This window comes from Moschus berezovskii, chromosome 9 (genome assembly GCF_049115385.1).
Source record: "Moschus berezovskii isolate FMDL1 chromosome 9, NW_MosBer_1.0, whole genome shotgun sequence".
In the NCBI taxonomy this organism is placed as follows: Eukaryota; Metazoa; Chordata; class Mammalia; order Artiodactyla; family Moschidae; genus Moschus; species Moschus berezovskii.
This window is the reverse complement of record NC_142468.1, coordinates 844,338-870,744: the sequence shown is the minus strand read 5'-3', so window position 1 is coordinate 870,744 and position 26,407 is coordinate 844,338. Positions and strand designations below refer to the sequence as shown.

Below are 26,407 nucleotides of genomic sequence, written 5' to 3'. Positions count from 1 at the left end.
ATGAAGTGAAAGGTTTTGAATATAAAAGTGACATGATCAAACTTACACTTAGGAAAGAAGACTCTGGCTGTAGTCAGAGAAAGACTAGGAAAGCACAGACTGAAACTTGAAGATCTTTTGGTGGTTACGTGTCCCTATTTATTGCTGGACATAATTTGGGTTTCACAATAAAGTATTTGTTAAGAGATGACAATCACTTATATATCAAACTAATCTGAGACACTGATAATGCACTCTACTAGCTCTTCTAGAATCTAGGCTTCTTTCCCTTTCAGATACATATATAGTTTATATAGCATTTACTATGTATCAGGCAATCTAGATGTTTTACTACTCATTTTATGCATATTTTATGCATATTTTGGGGCTTCCCAGGTAGTACAGTGGCAAAGAATCTGCCTGCCAATCCAGGAGATGAAAGAGACTCAGGTTCGATCCCTGGGTCAGGAAGATCCCCTAGAGTATGAAATGGCAACCACCCCAGTATCCCTGCCTGGAAAATTCCTTGGACAGAGGAGCCTGGTTGGCTACAGTTGATGGGGTCACAAAGAGTCGGACATGACTGAGCAACTGAACACATGTGCATATTTTAGCACAATACTGTTAACCTAACATACAGAGGGGCTGTTCAGAACCTAGAATGTTTGAAAAGTTAAAGAAGAAAACAAAGAAACACAATCTTCATTTGGCATGTTATTTTTAAGGAGTCACAAGAAACATGGGTTCAATCCCTGGGTTGAGAAGATTCCCTGGAGTGGGACATGGCACTCCACTTCAGTATTCTTGCTGGAAAATTCTATGAGCAGAGGAGACTGGCGGGCATATAGTCCATGGGGCTCAAAGAGTAGGACACGACTAAGCAACTAAGCACATGTACACACAACACACAAATCAACTCTTTAGAAATGCTAATAAAATTTCAACTACCAATAACATTTATGAAATATTTGTTGTTAGATTTTTAGTATTAGAAATATAACTTTAATTGGAATTACTCCCAGATATGCTAACAAAGTGACTACAAGAAAGAACTAATAATCTGTCCTTACGAAGAAAGTCCCAAAAAATTGTTTTTCTAATTTAGGGTACAGCTTTACAGTAGAATCCCCTGTTGAATAAATAATCATAACTGGCGGTTATCTGGCAATTGACGATTCATATTGATTATCTCACTGATGTTGTAACAGCATTGTGGGATAGGTACCATTAACTTTGGCCAATAGGGACTTAGGCTCACAGAGTTCTTATGATTTACCCAAGGAACACAAGTAGGCAACAGTTAGGTCAAGATTCAAACCTGAGTCTTCCAAGTCATCATTAATAGCCAAGTACCTAGCAACTATGAATGCACCACAATTAGAAATCAATTCAAATGTACCCTTTATAGTTACATGACAAAATTTATCTTTTGCCATAATGACAAAAAATCTCTGAAATACAGATCATCCATGATGAATAAAGAAAATTCAAAAAGAATACATGCTCCACTTCATTAAACACCAGAATGACTAACAATGCACAGTGAGTCCATTTAAGACTTTCTTCTATACTTGGATGGAGCAAAATTGTCAAAAGGAAGGCAGAAGAAAAGGTAAAAAGAAAAACTACAATCACTACTCCCACAAACAGTCCAAAACTTCATCATGAAACAAAGTAATTCTAAACAATGAAACAAAGATACTTCCTGAATCTGGAAGTATCAATCTCCAGAACAGCAGAAACAAACACATGGAGGGCGTCATTACTAGGCTATTGCTGAACTCCGCTGGGTGAACGCCCACTGCCGGGAGGGAGCAGGGCCACAGGGCTGGAAACAGACGACATGACCCAAAGAGTCCACAATCCAGAAGAAAAACAGCAGCCGTGAACGAACATGCAGAGAACGGATCAGGGCCGTGTTCCCTACCAAGGACTTCCAGGGCCACAGTTCGGAGAAGGAAGCAGCTGCACAGGTTCTGGACAGGTGGGAGAGAGAAAAAGTACCAAGGTGGGGAAGGAGGTAAGGCAGGGCCTCAGGGAACGGGAAAGACACATAACTGTAGGGGAGTAAAAAGCCAAACAGACTTGTAAGTAGGGGGAATATCGGGGTAACTGGAGAAAAAGACAGGAGAAAACAGAGCTAAGCCTGAAAGCAAGAAAAGAATTTGGACATGAATAATTAACTAGAAAAAAAGGCACTAAAAGCTCTGAAACAGAAGAATAGCACAATAATGTTGAATTTCAATGAGGCTGCACATTATTTATAACAGGATATGTATAAAATGCATAAAATGGGAGAGAGAACTTGCAGAAAGTCCAGTTTAAAAAAAAACCTTATCAACAATCCATGTATAAGGTAATATATGTCAGAGCACTGAGAACAGAAAAGGTAAACACAAGGGTCATGTTGAAAGAAAAATTACAGGATTTTTGTGAGAAATAAGAAATAAAAAAGTCAAAATAGAGAAGGATCAAGTATTATTTGCAAGTTTCTAGCTTAGGATACCGATCAGCAGATTAGCAATAGATCAAAAGAAATAAGATAGCTGAAAACAGAAATCAATCCTCTGAGTAAAAGTTTTGTTTTGTTTTTTTCATAAATATCACATGTATTTAAATATGAGATCAAAAAGTAAATCTTTCATTTTCCAATATTCCACGAAGTCTTCAAGATAGTGGATGAATAGAATTTTTCCTGGTTCAAAGTACATAAAAATTAAATCATCACAAGAGTTCTCAGTTCCACTTCCAAAGAAAGCCTGACAGGACACATTAAAAGCATCTGATGAGGCTTTTCTATTATCCTAAGTAGTTCTGGGGAAAAATTATCTTAAAAAGGTAATGAAACTGAAAGATCAGTGGTAAAATTTTTGAATAAAAATTGAGATTTTATTATAATCATAATAAAAGTTTACACCTACTCCATTTAGTCATCAAAACTGTGATTTTAAATACAGAAATACCTACAGTGACACTCAGCAGTGATTCCATCTTCTCCCAAGAGCAGGAGACGGTCAGCTGACAAAAAGGAAAAGCAGAAGCCACGGCTAACACAGCCCAGTAACTGTGTTACCCAGGAAGAAGCGTCAAGTGGAAACACAAGTAAAGCATTACACGAAACTCTCTTATCACCTTTGCAGAATTATCTTAAGACCTGTCTACCGTCAAGTTGCTCCAAAAAAACCGAGGTAAATAATGAGACAAAGCACTAAATATGTTGAAAGAAAATCCACCCAAAGTTTGTTTTAAAATCTGGCCTATAATTTTTCTTCTTCATACTCTGTGTGTTTCTGGAATCAAGGTAATGCTAGCCTTATACAATGAGTTGGAAGAAATAATTCCAGTTTCTGTTCTCTGAATCTGTGAAAGGTCAGCATTATCTATGCCTTGAATGTTTGGCAGAACTCACTTTAGAAACTACCAAGTGACTCCCCTGACAGTCCGGTGGTTAAGGATCTGCCAGCCGGTGCTGGGGACAGGGGTCCATTCCTGGTCTGGGATGATTCCCACGTGCCACGGAGCAACCTGGCCTGTGCGCCCCACCACTGAGCCTCAGCACCAGAGCCTGCGCTCGGCAACAGGAAGCCAACGGCCTGCAGCCAGAGAGGAGCCCTGCCTGCTGCAACTGGAGAGGGCAGTGAAGACCCAGAGCAGCCACACAGAAGTGAGCAAACAAATATAAAAACTGTACCAGGTGTCTTCCCAGCAGGAAGATTTTTACTCACTGACCAGTTTCTTTAAGGATTAAAGAATGGACTACTCAGGCTTTCTATTCTTTCTTCAATCAATTTGGTGTTTTACACATTTCAAGATTCACGTGCGAGTAAAAACTGGAGAAACACTACCTCAGACCACTAAATTCCTATCACTTCCCAAATTATGTGCCACTTTTGTCCAATATTTCAGTTTTCTGGTTGTTAACCCTACAGATTAAGACATTCTGACTACGGTTTTACACAGTCAACACTGTTTAGATCTTTATTCACCAACAGTTTTTGCATCTCAGAGTCTCTCCTGAGATCACTTTCCTTCTCCCTAAAATTCTATCTTTTAGCGAGGATGCATTGGTGGGAAACACCAAATCCAGCTTTCTTAAGTCTGAAAATGTCTATTTTGCCCTTACTTCTGTAAAATAGCTTTGCTGGGAATCTAACTCTAAACTGACAGTTATCTCTCTGGGGACTGTGTGGATACCCTTCCACACGTCTGTAGTGTTCACGTGGTTGCTGCTGAAAAGTCATTTGTTCATCGATTCATTGTTTCTCCAAAAGTCAGTCTTCTCTCCCTGGCAGCTTTTAGGGTGTCTCTCCGTCTCTGGTGTTCATCAGCTTCTCTCCTGTATCTGTGTAAGAATTCCTTTATAGTAACACTTGTCTGAGATTTTCCGTTTCCGAAATTTACAAATCCGTATATTTAATCAATCTTAGAAAATGCTCAGCTATTACCTCTTTGGATATTTACCTCTCCCCATTCTATTGGCTCCTTCTGGGATTCTGATCAGATAAATTTACATGCTGAAAAGATGAGCCACGTAACTAGCAGGTTCAGTGCAAAAGGAAAATGCGGGGCGCCTTGTTCACAAGTTATTTAGAATTTCAGAAGGGTGAAAGTAGAGCATGAAATCAAACATGAGGCTCTTCTAGTGTAAGGATCTCTGCACCTGCACAAGTCATATGCCCGTGAGGCCCTGACCTCAGATAAGCCAGGATAGTGAGAGTAAAAATCCTGAAGGCAGACGGAAGTAGAAATCAGAAAACCAAGAAACATCTCCCACCCAGGGACAGCCACACTTATCATTTTGATGCAGAGATCAGAAATTTGTCTATATATTTACATGTAGATATTTTAGTCCCACAATTTTTATATTATGGAAATGATATACATTCTCTTCTATAGTCTTTTTTCAAATTTACTATATTATGGAGAGCTTTCAAAAACTTCAGTAAATACAGGTCACTTCAATCCTATTGTACAGATAACAGAACATACAGGTACACGGTCATTTAAGCAAATTCATATTGTTAGGTTTCTGAAGAGTCTTGAGTTTTTCATTTTTAAAAGTGATGAGCATGGACTATCAATAAAGTTGAGTGTGGACTGAATGAATCAATCAGTACAAACCACATTTCACAGAGTACTTGGCAAGTAACAAATTCTCCATAAACGTTAGTGGTTTTATAAAATATTATGTCTTGTGTAAAAACAGAATTCATCTACACTCCCAACAGCGGGGTAAGAGGAGTTATTTTTTCTTGATCCTTACCAATTCTTTTAAATTTTGCCTTTTGTATGTCTTCTCTTTTTTAATTTAGTTTCTACTGTAAAGTGAATCAGGCATACGTATACACATATCCCCTCTTCTTTGGAGCCCGTTCCCATTGCGGTCACCACGGAGCTCTGCGCAGGTTCCCTCAGCTACACAGCAGGTCCTCAGGAGAGGCCTGTCTCACACACACCTGTCAGGCCCACTGCGCCCTCCTCCCCCTCTGGCATCCACACGCCTGTTCTCTACACCTGAGCCTCTGTATCTGTTCTGCAAATAAGGGCATCTGTACCGCGCGTTTCTTCTAGGAATGCTCTGCTCACATTCTCTGACAGTTCTCCTAATGGATTCTTTCTTGTTTTAAAATTTGAATGATTTCTATGTTGGGGATGTCAATCCTTTGTCATGGGGTATGATTTTTTCCTTTTTCTTCTTAAAAAAAAGAATTAAGACTTACCTCCAGTTCCTAAGACCTTCAGGAGCTCAAAATTTTCAATCCCCACCTTCTCTGCATGTCCTGTTAAATTAGCTAAAAAAAGAAAGAGAAAAAACAAACAATTAAGGGGATGAGTAACAGGAGGCAGTCCACGGGGCTTCTGGTGTACTGCAGTGCTTCCTCTGTCGGAACGTTAAATAAGGATTCACTTGATCACTGTTCAACAGCACAGGTATGCTTCATGTAATTTTCTGTATCTCGTATATTACAACTTTTTTTTAGAGTTTTGTTACTATATATCATTTGCATCGAAGGTCAACCAAAAAAATGAAGTGCTATACGACTTTCTAGTGAAGTCGCTCAGTCGTGTCCGACTCTTTGCGACTCCATGGACTGTAGCCCACCAGGCTCCCTCATCCATGGGATTCTCCAGGCAAGAATACTGGAGTGGGTTGCCATTTCCTTCTCCAGGGGATCTTCCCGACCCAGGGATCAAACCCAGGTCTCCCGCATTGAAGGCAGATGCTTTAACCTCTGAGCCACCAGGGAAGCCCTATATGACTTTCTACTGACCAAATAAACTGAAAATGGACACCAATTCTAACATGTAGACAGATCTGCAGAAAGAAAGCTGGACACATTCAGAAGATGCATTTATTCACTCAGCAAGCATCTACCGTCTGCAAACGCCCCTCCAAGGCCCCAGGCTGCACTCCACTCCCACCGCAGCCCCCAAGCACACGAGCAGCCTGCACTGGCAGCTGACCATGCTGAGCCTCAGCCCCCTCATCCCTGACGTGCAAGCGCTGATCTCGGTGAAGTCTAAGACCTCTACCAGTCTAAAATTCTAGAACTAAGCCGAAAAAGAAAAACTCTTCAAAAACACATTCTGGAATAAACAAAATGAGGATAGCTTATAATGAGTATCTTCCAGTGTACCCCACTGAATTCCGGTCCCACTCTACGAGAAGTTAAGAAGTGTGATGTTGGGGGAAGGTGGGGAGGAGTGCTCAGGCTGAACCAACCTGGAAATAGTTAGCTTAAAGTTTCCTAAGTTTCTTTAATGCCGAACCTCACAAGTACTACACCGTGAAAATATGCACGTGGATCTTCAAGACTGAGATACTTACAACTGTCAAATTTATTGGGCCACAAGTTACTTTTTATGGTAATACCTATCCATACTGTGTGAACCAGCAGATTAGAAAGACATGATTAAGAAAGGCTTAGTTCAAATCCTAGTTCTACCGCTTAAAAACTCTGTAATCTTAAACAAATTACTTAACTTTTCTGTGTTTCAGATCCCTCTACTGTAAAATGGTGATAATAAAAAAATGCCTGCCCTCAAAGCATATTGGTGCCTGCAAATTACGTTCAAATGTATTTTTAAAAAGATGGATTAATGGGAGAATACAGGTATGGATAAATACACGATAAAGAAGGGCTTGCCTGTGGCTCAGTGACAAAGAATCCACCTGCAACACAAGACACGCATGTTTGATCCCTGGGTTAGGAAGACCCCCTGGTGGAGGGCACGGCAACCCACTCCAGCGTTCCTGCCTGGGGAATCCCATGGACAGAGGAGCCTGGTGGGATACAGTCTGTGGGGTCGCAAAGAGTCAGACGTGACTGAGCACACACACATGTGATAACGAAGGTACAATAAAATGCCAACTGCAGAATCTAGACAGTGAGTAAAACGGTGGTCAACATACAACTCTTTCAAATTCTCTGCATTATATTTGAAATGTAAAAGAATGAAACTAGAACACTTCCTAACACCATACACCAAAATAAACTCAAAATGGATTAAAGATCTAAATGTAAGACCAGAAACTATAAAACTCCTAGAGGAGAACGTAGGCAAAACACTCTCCGACATAAATCACAGCAGGATCCTCCAAGACCCACCTCCCAGAATATTGGAAATAAAAGCAAAAATAAACAAATGGGACCTAATTAAAATCAAAAGCTTCTGCACAGCAAAGGAAACTCTAAGCAAGGTGAGAAGACAACCTTCAGGATGGGAGACAATAATAGCAAATGAAGCAACTGATAAAGGATTAATCTCCAAATTATACAAGCAGCTCCTGCAGCTCAATTCCAGAAAACTAAGTGACCCAATCAAAAAATGGGCCAAAGAACTAAACAGACATTTCTCCAAAGAAGACATAAAGATGGCTAATAAACACATGAAAAAATGCTCAACATCCCTCATCATCAGAGAAATGCAAATCAAAACCACAATGAGATACCATTTCACACCAGTCAGAATGGCTGCTATCCAAAAGTCTACATGCAATAAGTGCTGGAGAGGGTGTGGAGAGAAGGGAACCCTCTTACACTGTTGGTGGGAATGCAAACTAGTACAGCCACTATGGAGAACAGTGTGGAGATTCCTCAGAAAACTGGAAATAGAACTGCCATATGATCCAGCAATCGCACTCCTGGGCATACACACCGAGGAAACCAGAATTGAAAGAGACACATGTACTCCAATGTTCATTGCAGCACTGTTTATAATAGCCAGGACATGGAAGCAACCTAGATGTCCATCTGCAGATGAATGGATAAGAAAGCTTTGGTACATATACACAATGGAGTATTTCTCAGCCATCAAAAAGAATGCATTTGAATCAGTTTTAATGAGGTGGATGAAATTGGAGCCAATTATACAGAGTGAAGTAAGCCAGAAAGAAGAACATCAATACCGTATATTAACGCATATATATGGAATTTAGAAAAATGGTAATCTGAACCCTGTATAAGAGACTGCAAAAGAGACATAGGCATTTAGAACAGTCTTTGGGACTCTGTGGGAGAGGGTGAAGGTGGAATGATTGGAGAGAATGGAATTGTAGCATGTATATTATCATAAGTGACCAGTCCAGGTTCGACGCATAAATTTTCCTCTGTTCAAAAAAAAAAAAAGAAAATGTTCATAATAAAATGGCAAATGATAAAATAAGGCCTTGTGATGATTCTGTGAGCTTAATTCACACAGTATTTGCTGTGTTCAACTAAGACTATTAGTGTTTGTAAGTAAATTTATGCTCTGGGACTACTGGACTTTCCTGGTGGCTCAGCTGATAAAGAAGTTGCCTGCAGTGCAGGAGACCTGGGTTCGATCACTGGGTTGGGAAGATCCCCTGGAGAAGGGAAAGGCTACCCACTCCAGTATTCTGGCCTGGAGAATCCATGGACTACAGTCCATGGGGTCACAAAGAGTTGGTTTGGACATGACCGAACAACTTTCACTTTCACTTCTGGGACTATAATTTTTAAAAAAATTAGACTAAGAACTCTTAACTAGAATTAAAAGTTTCAGAGGGAAAAGCAATTTCAGCATCCTTCCAAAGTTTAACTAAATGTGTTAACTTAAAAAAAAAATTTTAAATTGTGGTCACAGTTAACCACAGAACAAAATTTACCATCTTAACCATTTTCAAGCATACAACACAGTACTATTGTGTTAACTCTAGGTACATGGTTCACAACAGAGCTCCAGAATTTTTTCACTGTGCAAAACAAATTTCATTGAACAATGACTCTTCTCCCTCTCTTCCAGACTTCCGGAAACCACCATCCCATTTTCAGTTCCTGAGAGTCTATTAGCGCATACTTTCACAGTTAGAACAGTGTACATGGTCCATGCCTCAAGTTCACACTGGCTTCCTTATAAACCTAAAGTGAACGAACGCCCAAAATACAGGTAGTATCTTAAAATCAATACAATAAAATAGCATAACCTCCAGTAGTATGTCACACAGACTACAGAAAAAGCAGGCTCGCAGGAAACCATCACTTCTGAAATTATGACTCGGCTGAAAATGAACAATAAAAGTTCTGTTATTTATTGCTTAACTGAATGTTAAGTTCTGTTATTCAAAAAATTTTGAAGACATTATTAAAGAGTCACATGTTGCATGAGTTGTTTTACGACAGGAGGTCCTGGTAAGGAACACGGAACTAACAAGCCACCACCAACCGGAAGAGTTCGGGAAAGGTCAAAAGGAGACACCACATGTCCGACCACCTCCCAGAATCCTTCTCCTTGGCCTTCATCATGCACCACCAGGAAGGACTCTGAGTCAGAACGATTGGCTAAAGACCACCCGGAAACTAATCCCATTACCGTAAAACCTGCAAGCCATGTGGCAGAGTGGACCTCCTGGGTCCCCTCACCCTGCTGCTCTCCCCCTGGGCGCCCCTTCCTAACAAAATCTCTTGCACGGTCAGCACATGTGTCTCCTCGAACAATTCATTTCCGAGTGTTAGACAAGAGCCCAGTTTCGGGCCCTGGAAGGGGCTCCCCTTCCTGCAAAACATATACTATTTCTCCCATATCTGTATTTGTAGCTGGACTAAGGGAGATAAGGAACTATCTTTTGATACACAGTCACTTCAGCCTTTTTTTCACTAAACACAGGATTTTTCTCATAGGAAATCAGAAGAGATCATAGATTAATTAGTTAATTCTACAAAGCATACCATCCAGGACACCCTGATCTTTCACAGAGATGGTTCAGATAATCTGTGAAGGCTTGTTTTTATTCGTAATCGACTGTCTCTATTCTTTGGTTTCTGACAGAGATTAACACTTTGCCTGCAAAGAGGGCTCAAGGCCCCCCAGTCTCCAATCCTGGGGGAAAAGGAACTGACAGAGCTCAAGATGAATGAACGCCACAGATGCCTCTGAACTGGGGAGGAGTGGTCACCGTGATAAAGGTGCCCCACGAGGTGGAGGTCAGCTCTGCTTCTTCAAGGGATGTTCTTTTCAGAATCCCCTCTTTTGGGCTTAGTTGCTGACGAGTTTATTTACTATTTGTGTGCCTGGTGAGCTAAGGCGAAACTTGGGAGAGGGTCTCCCCTCCCTCACACTTCAAGCCCCAGGTTCTAGAAAAACCCAACAATGCCGGGCTTGAAAAGCAATTCAGTTCAGTTCAGTTCAGTCGCTCAGTCGTGTCCGACTCTCCGCGACCCCATGAATCACAGCACGCCAGGCCTCCCTGTCCATCACCAACTCCCGGAGTTCACTCAAACTCATGTCCATCGAGTCGGTGATGCCATCCAGCCATCTCATACTCTGTCGTCCCCTTCTCCTCCCGCCCCCAATCCCTCCCAGCATCAGAGTCTTTTCCAGTGAGTCAACTCGTCGCATGAGGTGGCCAAAGTATTGCAGTTTCAGCTTCAGCATCAGTCCTTCCAATGAACACCCAGGACTGATCTCCTTTAGAATGGACTGGTTGCATCTCCTTGCAGTCCAAGGGACTCTCAAGAGTCTTCTCCAGCACCACAGAAAAGCATCAATTCTTCAGCGATAAGCTTTCTTCACAGTCCAACTCTCACATCCATATGTGACCACGGGAAAAACCACAGCCTTGACTAGACGGACCTTGGTTGGCAAAGTAATGTCTCTGCTTTTTAATATGCTATCTAGGTTGGTCATAACTTTCCTTCCAAGGAGTAAGCGTCTTTTAATTTCATGGCTGCAATCAGCATCTGCAGTGATTTTGGAGCCCAAGAAAATAAAGTCTGACACTGTTTCCACTGTTTCCCCATCTATTTCCCATGAAGTGATGGGACCAGATGCCATGATCTTTATTTTCTGAAAGTTGAGCTTCAAGCCAACCTTTTCACTCTCCTCTTTCACTTTCATCAAGAGGCTTTTTAGTTCCTCTTCACTTTCTGCCATAAGGGTAGTGTCATCTGCATATCTGAGGTTATTGAAAAGCATTTAGCCCTAGGCTTATAATAACATACTTCATCCACCTTAAGTTTCTCTGGGAATTTATCTTTCCTGGCCTTTCCTTAACTAAGAATGCTCAGATTCCAGTGAACAAACTTAGAGGTAATATCTGCTTCAGAGAAGAGTCCCCGTGGCCCAGGGGAGCTCACCCAGGTCAAGGAGTCACTGTAACGACCAGAGATCAAGCTCATCAAAACGCTTTCCCCTGTCCTGTGTTAACCTCCACTGGGGCCCAAGCAGATGGAACTGCAATGGGGTTTTCACCCAGCGTTCACAGCTTACATTGGGGTTCATCCTCGGTGTATATTCACTCTATGGCTTTGGACAAATGTGTCCACTGCGTAGTATGCAGTGTCACTCAGAGTAGTTACTGTCCTAAAAATCCTCCGTGCAGGCTTCCGTGCAGACATCAGACTTCAACTCCTCTGGGTAAATATCAAAGAGTACAACCGCTGGGTCATGGTGTAAGGGCACCTTCAAGTTTTCTTTTTTTAAATTCATCTGAATCTGTTACAACTTTTAAAGCAGAATGTGACTTGAGCACATTTCTGTTCACAATACTTGCTCTGAGTTACTTTTTCAAGGGCTTTACAACATGTCTGGACAGGCTTATAATTCTGCTACTCTAAACACTTTTCTAAAGGACAGAAATGGTATGGACCTAACAGAAGCAGAAGATATTAAGAAGAGGTGGCAAGAATACACAGAAGAACTGTACAAAAAAGATCTTCACGACAAAGATAATCACGATGGTTTGATCGCTCACCTGGAACCAGACATCTTGGAATGTGAAGTCAAGTGGGCCTTAGAGAGCATCACTACGAACAAAGCTAGTGGAGGTGATGGAATTCCAGCTGAGCTATTTCAAATCCTGAAAGATGATGCTGTGAAAGTGCTGCACTCAATATGCCAGCAAATTTGGAAAACCCAGCAGTGGCCACAGGACTGGAAAAGGTCAGTCTTCATTCCAATCCCAAAGAAAGGCAATGCCAAAGAATGTTCAAACTACTGCACAATTGCACTCATCTCACACGCTAGTAAAGTCATGCTCAAAATTCTCCAAGCCAGGCTTCAGCAATATGTGAATCGTGAACTTCCAGATGTTCAAGCAGGTTTTAGAAAAGGCAGAGGCACCAGAGATCAAATTGCCAACATCCGCTGGATCATGGAGAAAGCAAGAGAGTTCCAGAAAAGCATCTATTTCTGCGTCATTGACTATGCCAAAGCCTTTGACTGTGTGGATCACAATAAACTGTGGAACATTCTGAAAGAGATGGGAATACCAGACCACCTGACCTGCCTCTTGAGAAACCTGTATGCAGGTCAGGAAGCAACAGTCAGAACTGCACATGGAACAACAGACTGGTTCCAAATAGGAAAAGGAGTACGTCAAGGCTGTATATTGTCACCTTGCTTATTTAACTTATATGCAGAGCACATCATGAGGAATGCTGGGCTGGAAGAAGCACAAGCTGGAATCAAGACTGCCGGGAGAAATATCAATAACCTCAGACAGGCAGATGACACTACCCTTATGGCAGAAAGTGAAGAGGAACTAAAAAGCCTCTTGATGAAAGTGAAAGAGGAGAGTGAAAAGGTTGGCTTGAAGCTCAACATTCAGAAAATGAAGATCATGGCATCTGGTCCCATCACTTCATGGGAAACAGATGGAAAAACAGTGGAAACAGTGTCAGACTTTATTTTCTTGGGCTCCAAAATCACTGCAGATGCTGACTGCAGCCATGAAATTAAAAGACGCTTACTCCTTGGAAGGAAAGTTATGACCAACCTTGATAGTATATTAAAAAGCAGAGACATTACTTTGCCAACCAAGGTCCGTCTAGTCAAGGCTATGGTTTTTCCCGTGGTCACATATGGATGTGAGAGTTGGACTGTGAAGAAAGCTGAGCGCCGAAGAATTGATGCTTTTGAACTGTGGTGTTGGAGAAGACTCTTGAGAGTCCCTTGGACTGCAAGGAGATGCAACCAGTCCATTCTAAAGGAGATCAGTCCTGGGTGTTCATTGGAAGGACTGATGCTGAAGCTGAAACTGCAATACTTTGGCCACCTCATGCGACGAGTTGACTCACTGGAAGACTCTGATGCTGGGAAAGGTTGGGGGCGGGAGGAGACGGGCACAACAGAGAATACGATGGCTGGATGGCATCACCGACTCTGTGGACACGAGTTTGAGTGAACTCCGGGAGTTGGTGATGGACAGGGAGGCCTGGCGTGCTGTGATTCATGGGGTCGCGGAGAGTCGGACACGACTGAGCAACTGAACTGAAACACTTTTCTTTGAAAAACAAGCCCTATGTATGGACAACCCTGGTGGTTCAGACAGTAAAGAATCTGCCTGCAATGCAAGAGACCTGGATTCAATTCCTGGGTCAGGAAGAGCCCCTGGAGAAGAGAATGGCAACCCACCCCAATATTCCTGCCTGGAGAATACCGTGGGCAGAGAAGCCTGGCAGACTACACCCCACGGGATCACAAAGAGTCAGACACAACTGAGTGACCAACACTTTCACCTTGATGTATGGTGACCAATACTTTCACTTTGATGTATGGACAGGGACTCCCATCAAGGTGGTTCAGTTTAACACACTTCATTTCTAGAGGCCTGGCACATGCAGTCAGCAACTACAGGGGATGAAAGGTTTAAAGAGTAGATCGCAGAAGATGAAAAGCTGCTTTAATGAGTGTTTAACACCAAGGTATACACTTCAGAACACTCCAGTGACAAAAGACTTGGTTTATTAAAGGATCTGTTTTATAGCTAAACACTTCAGACCATGAAGCTAACGCAGTGACATATACCTTACAACAAATGTAGGTACTTCCGTCTGTTAAAATGAGCCAACATGAAACCAGAAAAGAGCAAGCAGCTCCATCAGCAATGCCACGGTCACCCAAGAAACACCACCCTCGGCAGGAGACGACACGCCCCACGTGGAAGACGTGTATTTCGTATTAAAAGTAATCACCAAACCGCCTTCCAGAGTTGCTGGATCACCTCTGCGTGTATACCAGCAGCAAATGAGAGCTCCTGTTGCTTCACATCTTCACTAACATTTGGTTTTCTTGGTGTTCTGAGGTTGGGTCATTCTAACAGTTGTGCGACAGTTATCTCACTGTTTTTTTAATTGGCATTTCCTTGATGACACATGATGTGGTATAACTTTTCATAACTTTTCATGGCTCACTCGCCATGGGTGTATTTTCATCAGTGAGATGTCTGTCAAGGTTACTGGCCCATTTTTAAAAGTCAGGTTGTTTATTTTCTTGTTGTTGAGTTGTGCGAGGTTCCTGTATGTTTCAGATAAGTCCCTTATCAGATAATATCTTTTCTATATATTTTCTTCCAGTGCTTGTCTTCTCCATATCTTGACACTGTCTTCCGCAGAGCAGAATTTTTGGATTTTAATGATTTTAACAAAGTCCAGCTTGTCAATTCTTTCTTTCACAGGTCATGCCTTTGGTGTTGCACCTTAAAAGTCAACACCACACCCGAGGCCGTCGAGGCTGTCTCTCTGCTATCTTCTAGGACTAAAAAGGTTTATGTTTTACATTTAGGTCTATAATACACTTTGAGTTAATTTTTGTGAAAGATGGAAGGTGTCTCACCAGATTCAGTTTTCACATGTGGATGTCCAGCTGTTTAAGCATCATTTGTTGCAAAGACTATTACTGCTCCACTGTATTGTCTTTATTCCACTGTCAAAGACCACTTGACTATATTTATATAGGTCTATTTCTGGGCTCTCCAGCCTGTTCCACTGCTATATCTGCCTATTCCATCCTCAATAACACACTGTCTTGGTTACTGTAAGCTTGACAGTGAGCCTTAAAGTAGTGCACGTGTCAGTCTCTTGACTGTGCTGCTCCTTTTAATACTGTGGTGGCTATTCTGGGTCTTTTCTCTAACCACGGAAACTTTAGAATCAGTTTGTTGATCTACACAAAATAATGTATACTTGGATTTGACAGCAACTGCACTGAATCTATAGACCATATCTGTAGACCAAGTTGGGAAGAACTGATATCTCAACAATATTGAGTCTTACTATCCATGAACATAGAATATCTCTCCATTTATTTAGCTCTTCTTTGGTATCCTTCAACAGAGTTTTGAAGTTTTCCTTACAGAGGTGTCATACATGTTTTGTTAGATTTATACCTAAGTATTTCATTTTGTGGTGTGTGTGTGCAAATTTAAACAGTATTGTTTTAAATTTCAAATCTGACGTGTTTATTGCTGGTAGAAAGCAGATGACTTTTGGATATTAATCCTGTGTCCTAAAACTGTAATAAAACTGTAGCTGCTTATTAGTTTCTGGAGGGACTTTGTTGTTGCTGTTAACATTGATTTTTTTCAAATTTTCCACATTCTCAACAGGCTTTTAATCTGCATTTTCTTCATGACATGTTGAATACCTTTTCATGGATATACTGGTCATTTGCATTTTCTGTGTTTGTGAATTGTCCAAATCTTTTGCCCATTTTTTGTAGCACTATTTGTCTGTTGAGTTGTAAGAGTTCTTTACATATTTTAAGTAAAAGTGCTTTGCCAGACACACATTTTGCAAAGGTATTCTCCATTCTATAGTTTGGCTTTTTATTTAACTGTGCCTTTTTAAGAGTGAATTTTTAAAATTTTGATCAAGTTGTAAATTTTTTCTTTTATAGTCTATGCTTTCTGGATTCTAAAACATCTCTGCCTACTCAATGTCACAAAGATGTTCTTTAAAATGTTCTTCTGGAAATTTAGTAGTTTTAGCTCTTCCATTTAAGTCTATAATCCAATTTGAGTTAACTTTCTTGTCTAATGTGAGGTAAAGTTCAAGATTCATTTTTTTCTCATAAAGATATCTAATTGTTCTGGTACCATTTAAAAACAAACAAACAAAAAAACCAAACTTTTTTTTAGGTTGGTTCATTTGTCAAAAATCAGCTTGCTATTTACGTGTGGATTTATTTCAGGACTCTTTTCTGTTCAGGCTCTGTGTGCAGTCTTATGCTAGCAGCTCACTGCCCCAGTCACCATAAGACTTGAACCAGGCAATGCAAATGCTCCAGTCTAGACAATGTTCAAGATTGTCTTGTGTTTTCTTATAAATTTTAGAACTAGGTTTTCAATTTCTACCCCAAAAAGTCTGCTAGGATTTTAACTAGAGTGTTTAATCTATAACACTTATTTTCATCTAAACTAGTGGGTTAATAGTTCAATCTATTAACAATCTAATATAATTATTGATATGGTTGGGTTTGGGTCTATCACTTTATTATTAATTTTTAACTTGTCACTTTTGCTGTATGGTTCCGTTTTTCTATTTTCCTGACTTTTGAAAAAACTATTTGAATCTTTTTTAGAATTTCATTTCAATTTTCACACTCACACTCACATTTTAGCTTTACTTCTCTTCATTATTTGTGTAGTTATTGCTCTAAGGAGTACAATATATATCTCTAACTATTCACACATCTCTGGCAATTGAAAAAAGTGCCATTTCACATGAAATACACAAACTTTCAACATCCTTCCTGGTATAGCCACTACACATCATATGGGATTTATAATATCTTCCACGTATGTTACAAACTTCACAGTGTTACGAGTTTTGCTTATATAATTTATAAAGAAATAAAGAATACCAAGAAAGGCTTCTGCACTTCTCTAGATACTTATAGTTTCTGATGACCTTTCTTTTTCAAGGATTCAAAGTTCTATCTGGTACCACTTTTCTTCAGCCTTGAAGGACATCCTTTGACATTTCTTGTAGGGCCAGTGATGAATTTTCTGAGTTTTACTTTATCTGAAAGAGACATTCTTTTACCTTGATTTAAATTTTTATTGAAACATAATTAACATATCATAAATTCATCCTTTTAAAGAATATAATTCAGTGGTTTTTAGTGTGTTCACAAGGTTGTGCCATCATCACCACCAGAATCATCTTCATTCCTGAAGGATATTTTCCTTTGACAGAGAATACTTCATTGCAGGCTTTTTTCCCTTTGTTTCCAGCACTTTAAACATGTCCTTCCACTCTTCTGGTTTATAAAGTAAAAGTTAGTCATTACGGGGATTATTGCTTCTCTGTCTGAAACGTGATTTTTCTCTTACTGCTTTCGACATTGCTTTTATCTTTGGCTTTCAACAGTTTTGCCATGATGTGTCCTTTTTATTTTAATTTTTATTTTTATTGGAGTACTGTTGATTTGCAATGTTGTGCTACTTTCTGCTGTACCCAAAAGTGAATCAGATACAAATACACATAACTACTCTTTTCTACCTCCTGAGAAATCTGTATGCAGGTCAAGAAACAACAGTTAGAACTGGACATGGAACAACGGACTGGTCCCAAATAGGAAAAGGAGTACGCCAAGGTTGTATATTGTCACCCTGCTTATTTAACTTATATGCAGAGTACATCATGAGGAACACTGGGCTGGAGGAAGCACAAGCTGGGATCAAGATTGCCAGGAGAAATATCAATAACCTCAGATAGGCAGATGACACTGCCTTTATGGCAAAAAGTGAAGAAGAACTAAAGAGCCTCTTGATGAAAGTGAAAGAGGAGAGTGAAAAAATTGACTTAAAGCTCAACATTCAGAAAACTAAGATCATGGCATCTGGTCCCATCACTTCACAGCAAACAGATGGGGAAACAATGGAAACAGTGAGAGACTTTATTTTCTTGGGGCTCCACAATCACTGCAGATGGTGATTGCAGCCATGAAATTAAAAGACACTTACTCCTTGGAAGAAAAGCTAAGACCAACCTAGAGAGCATACTAAGAAGCAGAGAGATTACTTTGTCAACAAAGGTCCATCTAGTCAAAGCCCTGGTTTTTCCAGTAGTCATGTATGGATGTGAGAGCTGGACTGTAAAGAAAGCTGAGAGCCGAAGAATTGATGCTTTTGAACTGTGGTGTTGGAGAAGACTCATGAGAGTCCCTTGGACTGCAAGAAGATCAAACCAGTCCATCCCAAAGGAAATTAGTCCTGAATATTCATTGGGAGGACTGATGCTGAAGCTGAAACTCCAATACTCTGGCCACCAGATGCAAGAACTGACTCACTGGAAAAGACCCTGATCCTGGGAAAGATTGAAGGCGGGAGGAGAAGGGGACGACAGAGGATGAGACGGTTGGATGGCATCACCGACGCAATGAACATGAGATTGAGCAAGCTCCAGGAGCTGGTGATGGACAGGGAGGCCTGGCGTGCTGCAGTCTATGAGGTCATAAAGAATCGGACATGACTGAGCGACTGAACTGAACTCTTTTCTAAGATTATTTTCCCATAATGGTCATTATAGAGTATTGAATAGAGTTCCCTGTACTATACAACAGATCCTATTAGTTACCTATTTTATATATAGTAGTCTGTGTATGTCAATCCCAATCTCCCAATTTATCCCTCCCCCTCTTGCCCCTAGTAACCATAAGATTTTTTTCTACACCTATAACTGTTTCTGTTTTATAAATAAATTTATTTGTACCATTTTCTTAAATTTCACATACAAGTGATATCATATAATATTTGTACTTCTCTGCCTGAAAAAATCGCTAGGTCCATCATGTTGCTGCAAATGGCATTATTTCATTCTTTTTTATGACTAAGTAATACTCCATTATAAATATGCATGAAATCTTCTTTATCCACTCTTCTGTTGATGGACATTTAGGTTGCTTCCAGACATGATATAACTTTCTTTGGGTTCACTTAGCCTGGCATTTCGGAGAAGGTAATGGCACCCCACTCCAGTACTCTTGCCTGGGAAATCCCATGGACGGAGGAGCCTGGTAGGCTGCAGTCCATGGGGTCACGAAGAGTCAGACATGACTGAGCGACTTCACTTTCACTTCTCACTTTCATGCATTGGAGAAGGAAATGGCAACCTACTCCAGTGTTCTTGCCTGGAGAATCCCAGGAACTGGGGAACCTGGTGGGCTGCCGTCTATGGGGTCGCACAGACTCAGACATGACTGATGTGACTTAGCAGCAGCAGCAACAGCAACCTGGCATTTACAGAGTATCTTATACCTGTGAGTTTCTGTTTTTCATCCAATTTGAGAAGTTTTTGCCCTAATTTTTCAAATGTTTGTTTTATCCCATTCCCTTTCTCCTCACTTTCTTAAGATTCCAACTGCACGTATGTTTGACTGTTTGATACCAAGAGGTCCCTGAGACTCTATTCATTTTTTTCTAACGTTTTCTCTGTTCTTCACATTAATTCCCATTGTTCTATCTTCAAGTCCACTTACATTTCCTTCCAACATCTCTATTCAACTGTTAACTCCATCCAATAGATGTTTACATTTCAAACATTGCATTTATCATTTCTAGAAATTCCATGTGGTTCTTTTTCATTGCTTCTATTTATTGGATAAGATTTTTCACTTTTTCACTCACAGAGAACATGTTGCTTTATTTCACTGAGGATGTTTTAAGAGCTGCTTTAAAATTCTCGTCTGCTACTGCCAATATCTCGTGCATCTCGGGCTGGGATTCAGTTTTTATTTCCTCCTGGGATACGTTCCATTTTCTTGATCCTTCCTATGTAGGATAATTTTTATTGTACTCTCAACATTAACCCTTAAATGCTAACTTGTGAAAACTCTAAGATTGTTATTTTTCTCCAGCAAGAGTTTCTTTTGTTTTAGCCGGCAAATATCTTGGTTTTCCCTGGCCTGACTTGAATTACAAATCAGTTTCTTAGAAGGCAGCTCTAGGCCACTTCAGATTTATTTTTTAAGTCAAGCTGTTCTGAGACTGTTGTATTCATGCATGGTTCAGAAGTAAATGCACAAATTTTCGTACACAAAATTTGAGGACTCTCCCTCCTCTGAAGCTCCTCTCTTTCAGGGATTCCTCCACTATCTTCAGTGGCCAAGGTTCTCTGACTTTAGTTTCCCAGTTTCTCTGACCAGAGAGACTATTGTTTTTTCATCAGAGTCCAAAGAATATGACCTATACTCACCCTGAAGCTAAAATTAGTGAAAAGGCACCTCCTCCAACTGTGAACTCTCCCTAAGAGCCTGTTTCTGTCCGCTCTCAAGTGCCTTAAACATTGCTTTTTCTATTAAGTCCAGTGTTCAGAGTTACTTTCTGCAAAGTAATTCTCTAGTAGGTGGTCTTATTTTGACACTACAAGAAGTGATGGTTTCCTAAGTCAACATTCAAATAAAATAGCAGTTTCTGATTTTCACTTCAACTACTACCCTTGGAAATTAACTTCAAAGAGCAAATAAAATCTTAAAGGTGATACAATATAGGCCCATCTCAGGGATCATGAACTTCATATCTTTTATATCATATCTGTTAGACCCGGTAAGTGAGCACACATGTGGAAGCAAATCTACTGGAGGTTCTATCCCGTTTAGGCATTGGGGAATACTGTTAATTAAAAAGATGTTTTTCATTGTGTTGACAAAACACATAAAAGCAAAAATATGATGCTATACAGAATCCAAGCAATGACAAACATATATTCAAGCGTGTGAGTCTAAGAGTCTAAATGGTTCTCATTTCTCTGTTATTTTTCATTGTGATCAGAAGTCTTTGAGCATCAGAGTCTAAAAATAAACTATATTTCTCTTAATTAAACTGTTAACCTAAGAGCAAGAGCTCAACCTTCCCAGCAATGCTACGAACATTCATTAGAACAAGACTTAAATATTCACACATTTTACTTCCTCCTAGAGGCGCAATGAACAGCAGCCCCTTAAAGGAACCTGTGTTTCTGAGTCATCGACCTGCCTCGGCAAAGTCCAGAGTGATAAGTCAGGTGACCTGAGGCCACCTGGATGTCTGGGACCAGACTGTACCAGAAACAGACCTGTACCTGACAAAGACAGAACTGTCCACTGCCTTTCCTCATGTACGAAAGGAGGTGGTTCTTATTGTGCTTTACCTGTGCCAGGCACGCCCCTGCCTGACTGTCTAGCTCTTCCTGAAGATAAAAAGAAGTTACTCATTATTCAAGAGTCAAAAACTCTGACTGGGGACAGGCAGTAGCAAGCGGAGTCTCTGTGCTAAGAACAGTCTCCACCCAAGCCCTGTTCTTTCTTCCTTTTTTGCCTCAAACTCCTGGCCTGGCCTCTTGAGAAGGCCATTCTCTTGCAGGCCTCCTTTCACTATATATAATGGTTACCAAGTGGATGTGGAGGTTCCCTTGGGACCTGGTGTTCACTCATTGTGTGTTTCCCCCTCTAAACCTTCGGAGTCACACAGTTCAACGTGCTGGTTATGATTAGACAGGTCTGGGAGGGAGGTAGGAGTTCTCACTTAGTAAAGAACACGCACCAAAGCCGTTTTTAAGAAGAGTTCTGCTCTGGCCTGCTGGAAGCTTGCTCAGCTTTTACAGACAATGTGGTACTGAGTCAGTCCCACCAGCTACTGTTCCTTGCAGACAGTTCCCTCATGACTCTTGAGGGATAAAAGGAACATGACTGAGCAGACTCTGGGCATTTCTGGATTTCCAGCTGTAATAGCTTAATTACCAAAATCTCATCCTCAGCTCCTAAATCCTACGTAAAAGAATTACCTTCCCACAGAAACACTGCCTATGGAAACTCTTCACAAATACATAAAACAACAAACAGTATCAACAAACACAAAACTGCAGTGAAGAGCTACTTAGTTGGTGCGTACTGTGGTCACACCATCGCTCATTCAGCCCAGTGCAGCCGCTCAGTCGTGTCCGCCTCTCTGCGACCCCACGGACTGCAGCACGCCAGGCCTCCCTGCCCATCACCAACTCCCGGAGCCTGCTCAAACTCATGTCCATCGAGTCAGTGATGCCATCCGAACATCTCATCCTCTGTCGTCCCCTTCTCCTCCCGCCTTCAATCCCTCCCAGCATCAGGGTCTTTTCCAATGAGTCATTTCTTCGCATCAGGTGGCCAAAGTGTTGTAGTTTCAGCTTCAGCATCATTCCTTCCAGTGAATATTCAGGACTGGTTTCCTTTAGGATGGACTGGTTTGATCTCCTTGCAGTCCATTTTGATGCCCAAATCATAGGAGTTATTAAATATTAGCAAACGTCCACTAAAACAATAAACATTTCTAAGCTTTTCAAGGTCTACTTTAGGCCTATCTCTTATTAATCAGCTTAGGTAGTCTCACGCATCAAAAGAATTTGAAGATGTTTTACATTAATACAACATTAATCATTTAGAAAGGACAGGTGTGAATAATTTTAATGTTTCAAAACAAAACAATTTTAACCATTTTTTTTCTTATTAAAATTTTGGGAACCCTCCCACTGAAAATCCTTCCCTTCCTGGGACTTCCCTGGTGGCCCAGGGGTTAAGAATCTGCCTTATAAATGCAGGGGACACAGGCTCAGTCCCCGGTGAGGGACTAAGAGCCCACCTGCCTCGTGCAACAACTAAGGAATCTGCACCACAATGAAAGGTCCTGCAAGACATAGTGAGGATAAACTAAATAAATTTATAAAGAGAAAATCCTTTCCTTCTTGATTATGTTATTATCCTATAATGTATTCTTATTGGTTAGGAAATCACTTTTAAGACTAAATTTAACTAAACCCTTTACAAGAAGTCAATGGATTTTTCAAAAATATGTTTGCTGCAACTCTAATAAATTTCAATAGAAAAACTCTCTTTAGAAAAGTTTGATGAATAGTTCTTAAAGGAAAAACCTTATATTATACAATGACTATAAAATACTTGATTCTTTACACTGTAAGTGGATTCCTCCAGCTTCTTCTATAATATTAATGCAGATATGTGCACTGTGGGAAAATATGACTAACTTTTAAAATAATAAATTTAGACTAAAAAGATCATTGTCTTTTCTCCCAAATTCAAAGAGCATTTTTGTTTCTTTTTAACTATAAAATAATCCATGTTCAAAGTTTAAGAAGACAAACAGTATAAATAGGCCTAAAGAGACCCTGAAAACCCCCCACAGTCCCACCATTCAGAGATAATTATCGTTAATCTTTGGCATGTTTTTCTAGGATTTTAGCCACAAACGATTGATAAATGCTTCTTAACTTTCTAGGCAATTCTATTATCAAATGTAATTTGTAAAGCACATAATCTATAATTTTTTTTTTAGGTTGTGAGATATTTAACTTGGAACATCCCACTCTCACAGAGGAAAAGAATCAGTAACAACACATTTTTTTATTCTGTTGCCATAGTTTCTGCCAAGCTGCACACATGTAATTGCACACAGCATGTGCTGAAATCATTTTATTAGATCCAATGATTCACTTATGCTAAAGTGAAAGGCTTAATTTAAAAGCACTTTTACAATTAAAGTAGAAATAAAGAGACTAATGCTTCTGAAGCCAATTCAAGTCGGTTTCTCGGTATACGACTAAGGCACTCATATACTAGATTTTATTCAGTGAATTACTTACTTATTAAATTTGCAATAAGCTGTGAAATGGAATTTAATAGAAAAGACTACAGAGTCTGTGGATGTTAAAGGGAATACCAGCATCACGTGAAGCTGCCTTACTGAGAATTACCGGTCCTCACTCGCTCGTTGCAGAAACGTGTACCAAGTGCCCCCCACACCTGAACCAAGTGCTAGGTCTGTAGTCAACAAGTACAGAACTTAAACCAGCCAAAACAAGAGACCAGCTGGGAGATTCTGGACCAGAAGAAGGGGTGGAACAAAAGCATAAGTAGGAATAAGTATTTTCCTACCAGAGAATATTAGCTATAAGAAACATGTGTGAAAAACAATAAAAGCATGACAAAAAATAGATACAAGAAATGAGCCGATTCCAAACCTAGAATGCCAGACTAGTTTTAACTAAATCAAAAATACTGAATCAGTAAGTAGGAGAAGCTCTTGAGGAGACTGAAGTGCGGCTTCAGGGAAATCACCCAGCAGCAGCGTGCTGTCGTGTGGACAGAGCAGGGGGCGAGTGCGGAAAGCTGGGGGGCTGCAACAGACGCGGTGTGTGCCGACGAGGACCCACCAAGCGCTGACAGAAACCGAAAGGAGCCCAAGACTCACTGAGGCAGGGCTTCCCTGGCGGCTCAGTGGTGAAGAGCCCGCCTGCCGGCGCAGGAGACAGGCTTCAGCTCCTGGTCCGGGAGGGCACCCCTGCCGCAGAGCAACTCACCCCGGAGCCACAGCTCCTGAAGCCCCTGGGCCCTGGTGCTCGTGGCCCACAACCAGACAGACCACGGCAATGAGACGCTCACGCACCGCAACTAGAGAAAAGCCCGCAGCAAGGAAGACCCAGCACGGTCAAAAACAAGCAAGTAAAATAGTGTGTGTGTACAAAGAATCACTGAAATACTCCCTTCAAGAAGCAGCTGCTGAACACCTGACCTGGGAGCTGAGGCTACAAAAGCAAACAGGACAGGGCTCCCCACTTTCAGAGATAAACTAACTGAACTTCTGCTCCATTTTCCCCCGGTGGCCCCGTATCTAAAGTATAAGAAACTATGGTGAATGGTAGTTACTGACGGCATCTTGCTGAAAGGGGAAGTTAAAAGGGAAAGTTGGAAGGAGAGGTTTGGGGTTTCAACACTGATTTTGAAGTTACGGCATGCCATCCCAAGGGCCATCATGTGGGAAGCTCTAGACAAGGAACCGCAGCTCTGCACAGAGAGCACGTGCTACCCCAAAGCACAGTTCCCTGGTAGAGTGAATATTTTAAGCTGAAGGAATCTGAGAAACAGCGCATGCAAGGACTCTCTGACCTTCCCCTGAAGTCAGCCACAGACCCTCCTGTGCAAGGGCGCCCTCCACCCATACCCAGAGGAAAGGAGCATCATTCCCTTTCAAGTCAGGGACACAGAGAGGAATCGGAACAAACAGGATCTGCCAAGTTTCCCCCAATTCACTACCCACACACCCTTTTCCCATGAGGCTCCATTTTTCATCAAACCTAACATTAAAAATCTCAGGTTTAACCATTTCTCTAAGTCTTTATTTCCTCATGAAGGCCGCCAAGTAACATAAAACTTACATGAAATCAATTTATATACTTCTCTGTTGTTAACTGTCTTCTGTTACAGGAATCCAAGCTGAGAATTCAGAAGAATAAAGAAAAAAGTATTTTTCTTTCCTCCCCTACAATGCCCAAGGTTTTTAGAAGGGGACAAGGGCTAAAGTTTTAAGAAGAAAACGCTTCAGGAGATCACAAAAAGAGGGCAAGTCTTGATGATAACCAAGAGTTAGGACACAAGGAGGAAAGGGCCAGAGAAAGGGCTAGAAAACGAACCATGTGTAAAATCCACGGAAAGACAAATGTCAGTTGAAAACTGATCATCAGGGTAGTCACGCTGTGATACACTGATAAATATATATATTTGGTCTTAGTCCTAAAAGCTTAGGAATCTCCTGAGAGTGATAAGAGTCTCTTGTAAGTTACTGAGGGATGGTGCTGGTGCCAGACACCAGAGACTCCCCGCCCCACCCTCCACCCTCTGCCCGCCTTCCCACCCCAGAGGAGGGAAGATGGGCTGGACAGTTAATCACCAACAGCCACTATTCAATCCAGCATGCCGGTAAAGAAACGTCCATAAAGACCCCTAAACAACAGGGCCTGAGGGTCAGAGAGCTTCTGGGTTGAAGCACACACACAGCGGCTGGGACAGCAGTCTTCCCTGAGAGTTCTAGAAAGTTCCACACTTCCCAGCACCTCCGCCATTCCAAATACCCAGCCCATCGAATCTCTTCCCTGTGATCCTGAGTTGCCACTGTATGAACAAATGAAAGATGTATGAGTAAAACAAATAAATCGAGCCTCCAGTCTGCACAGGAGGTCAAGGTACAAAGGTGGGGATGGAGAAACACAGTAATATCCTGAAAAGTAATGGATACAGATAGTTTTAGTCAAGAAATGGAGATAAAGGGAAGGGATCGAGCAAATGGGAAAGAATCCTATGAAACTTTTTTCCAGGTTGGAAGGCAGATGAATGAGAAAGCCCAAGGACAAAGGGAATACGGGAAAGGCTGGGGGTGTTTTAG

The 26,407-nt window shown here is 41.1% G+C and overlaps 1 protein-coding gene across 4 annotated transcripts in view; it reads right to left on the bottom strand.

The window, feature by feature from the left end:
* The window catches only part of RPS6KA5 (ribosomal protein S6 kinase A5), a 189,525-nt gene that overhangs the window by 111,547 nt on the left and 51,571 nt on the right, over positions 1 to 26,407 (bottom strand). For all 4 annotated transcript variants that reach the window (XM_055437370.2, XM_088839364.1, XM_088839362.1 and 1 more), the window contains exon 2: positions 5,700 to 5,771. In XM_055437370.2, coding sequence (XP_055293345.1) covers positions 5,700 to 5,771 — 72 coding nt within the window. The remainder of the gene's footprint in view (positions 1 to 5,699; positions 5,772 to 26,407) is intronic.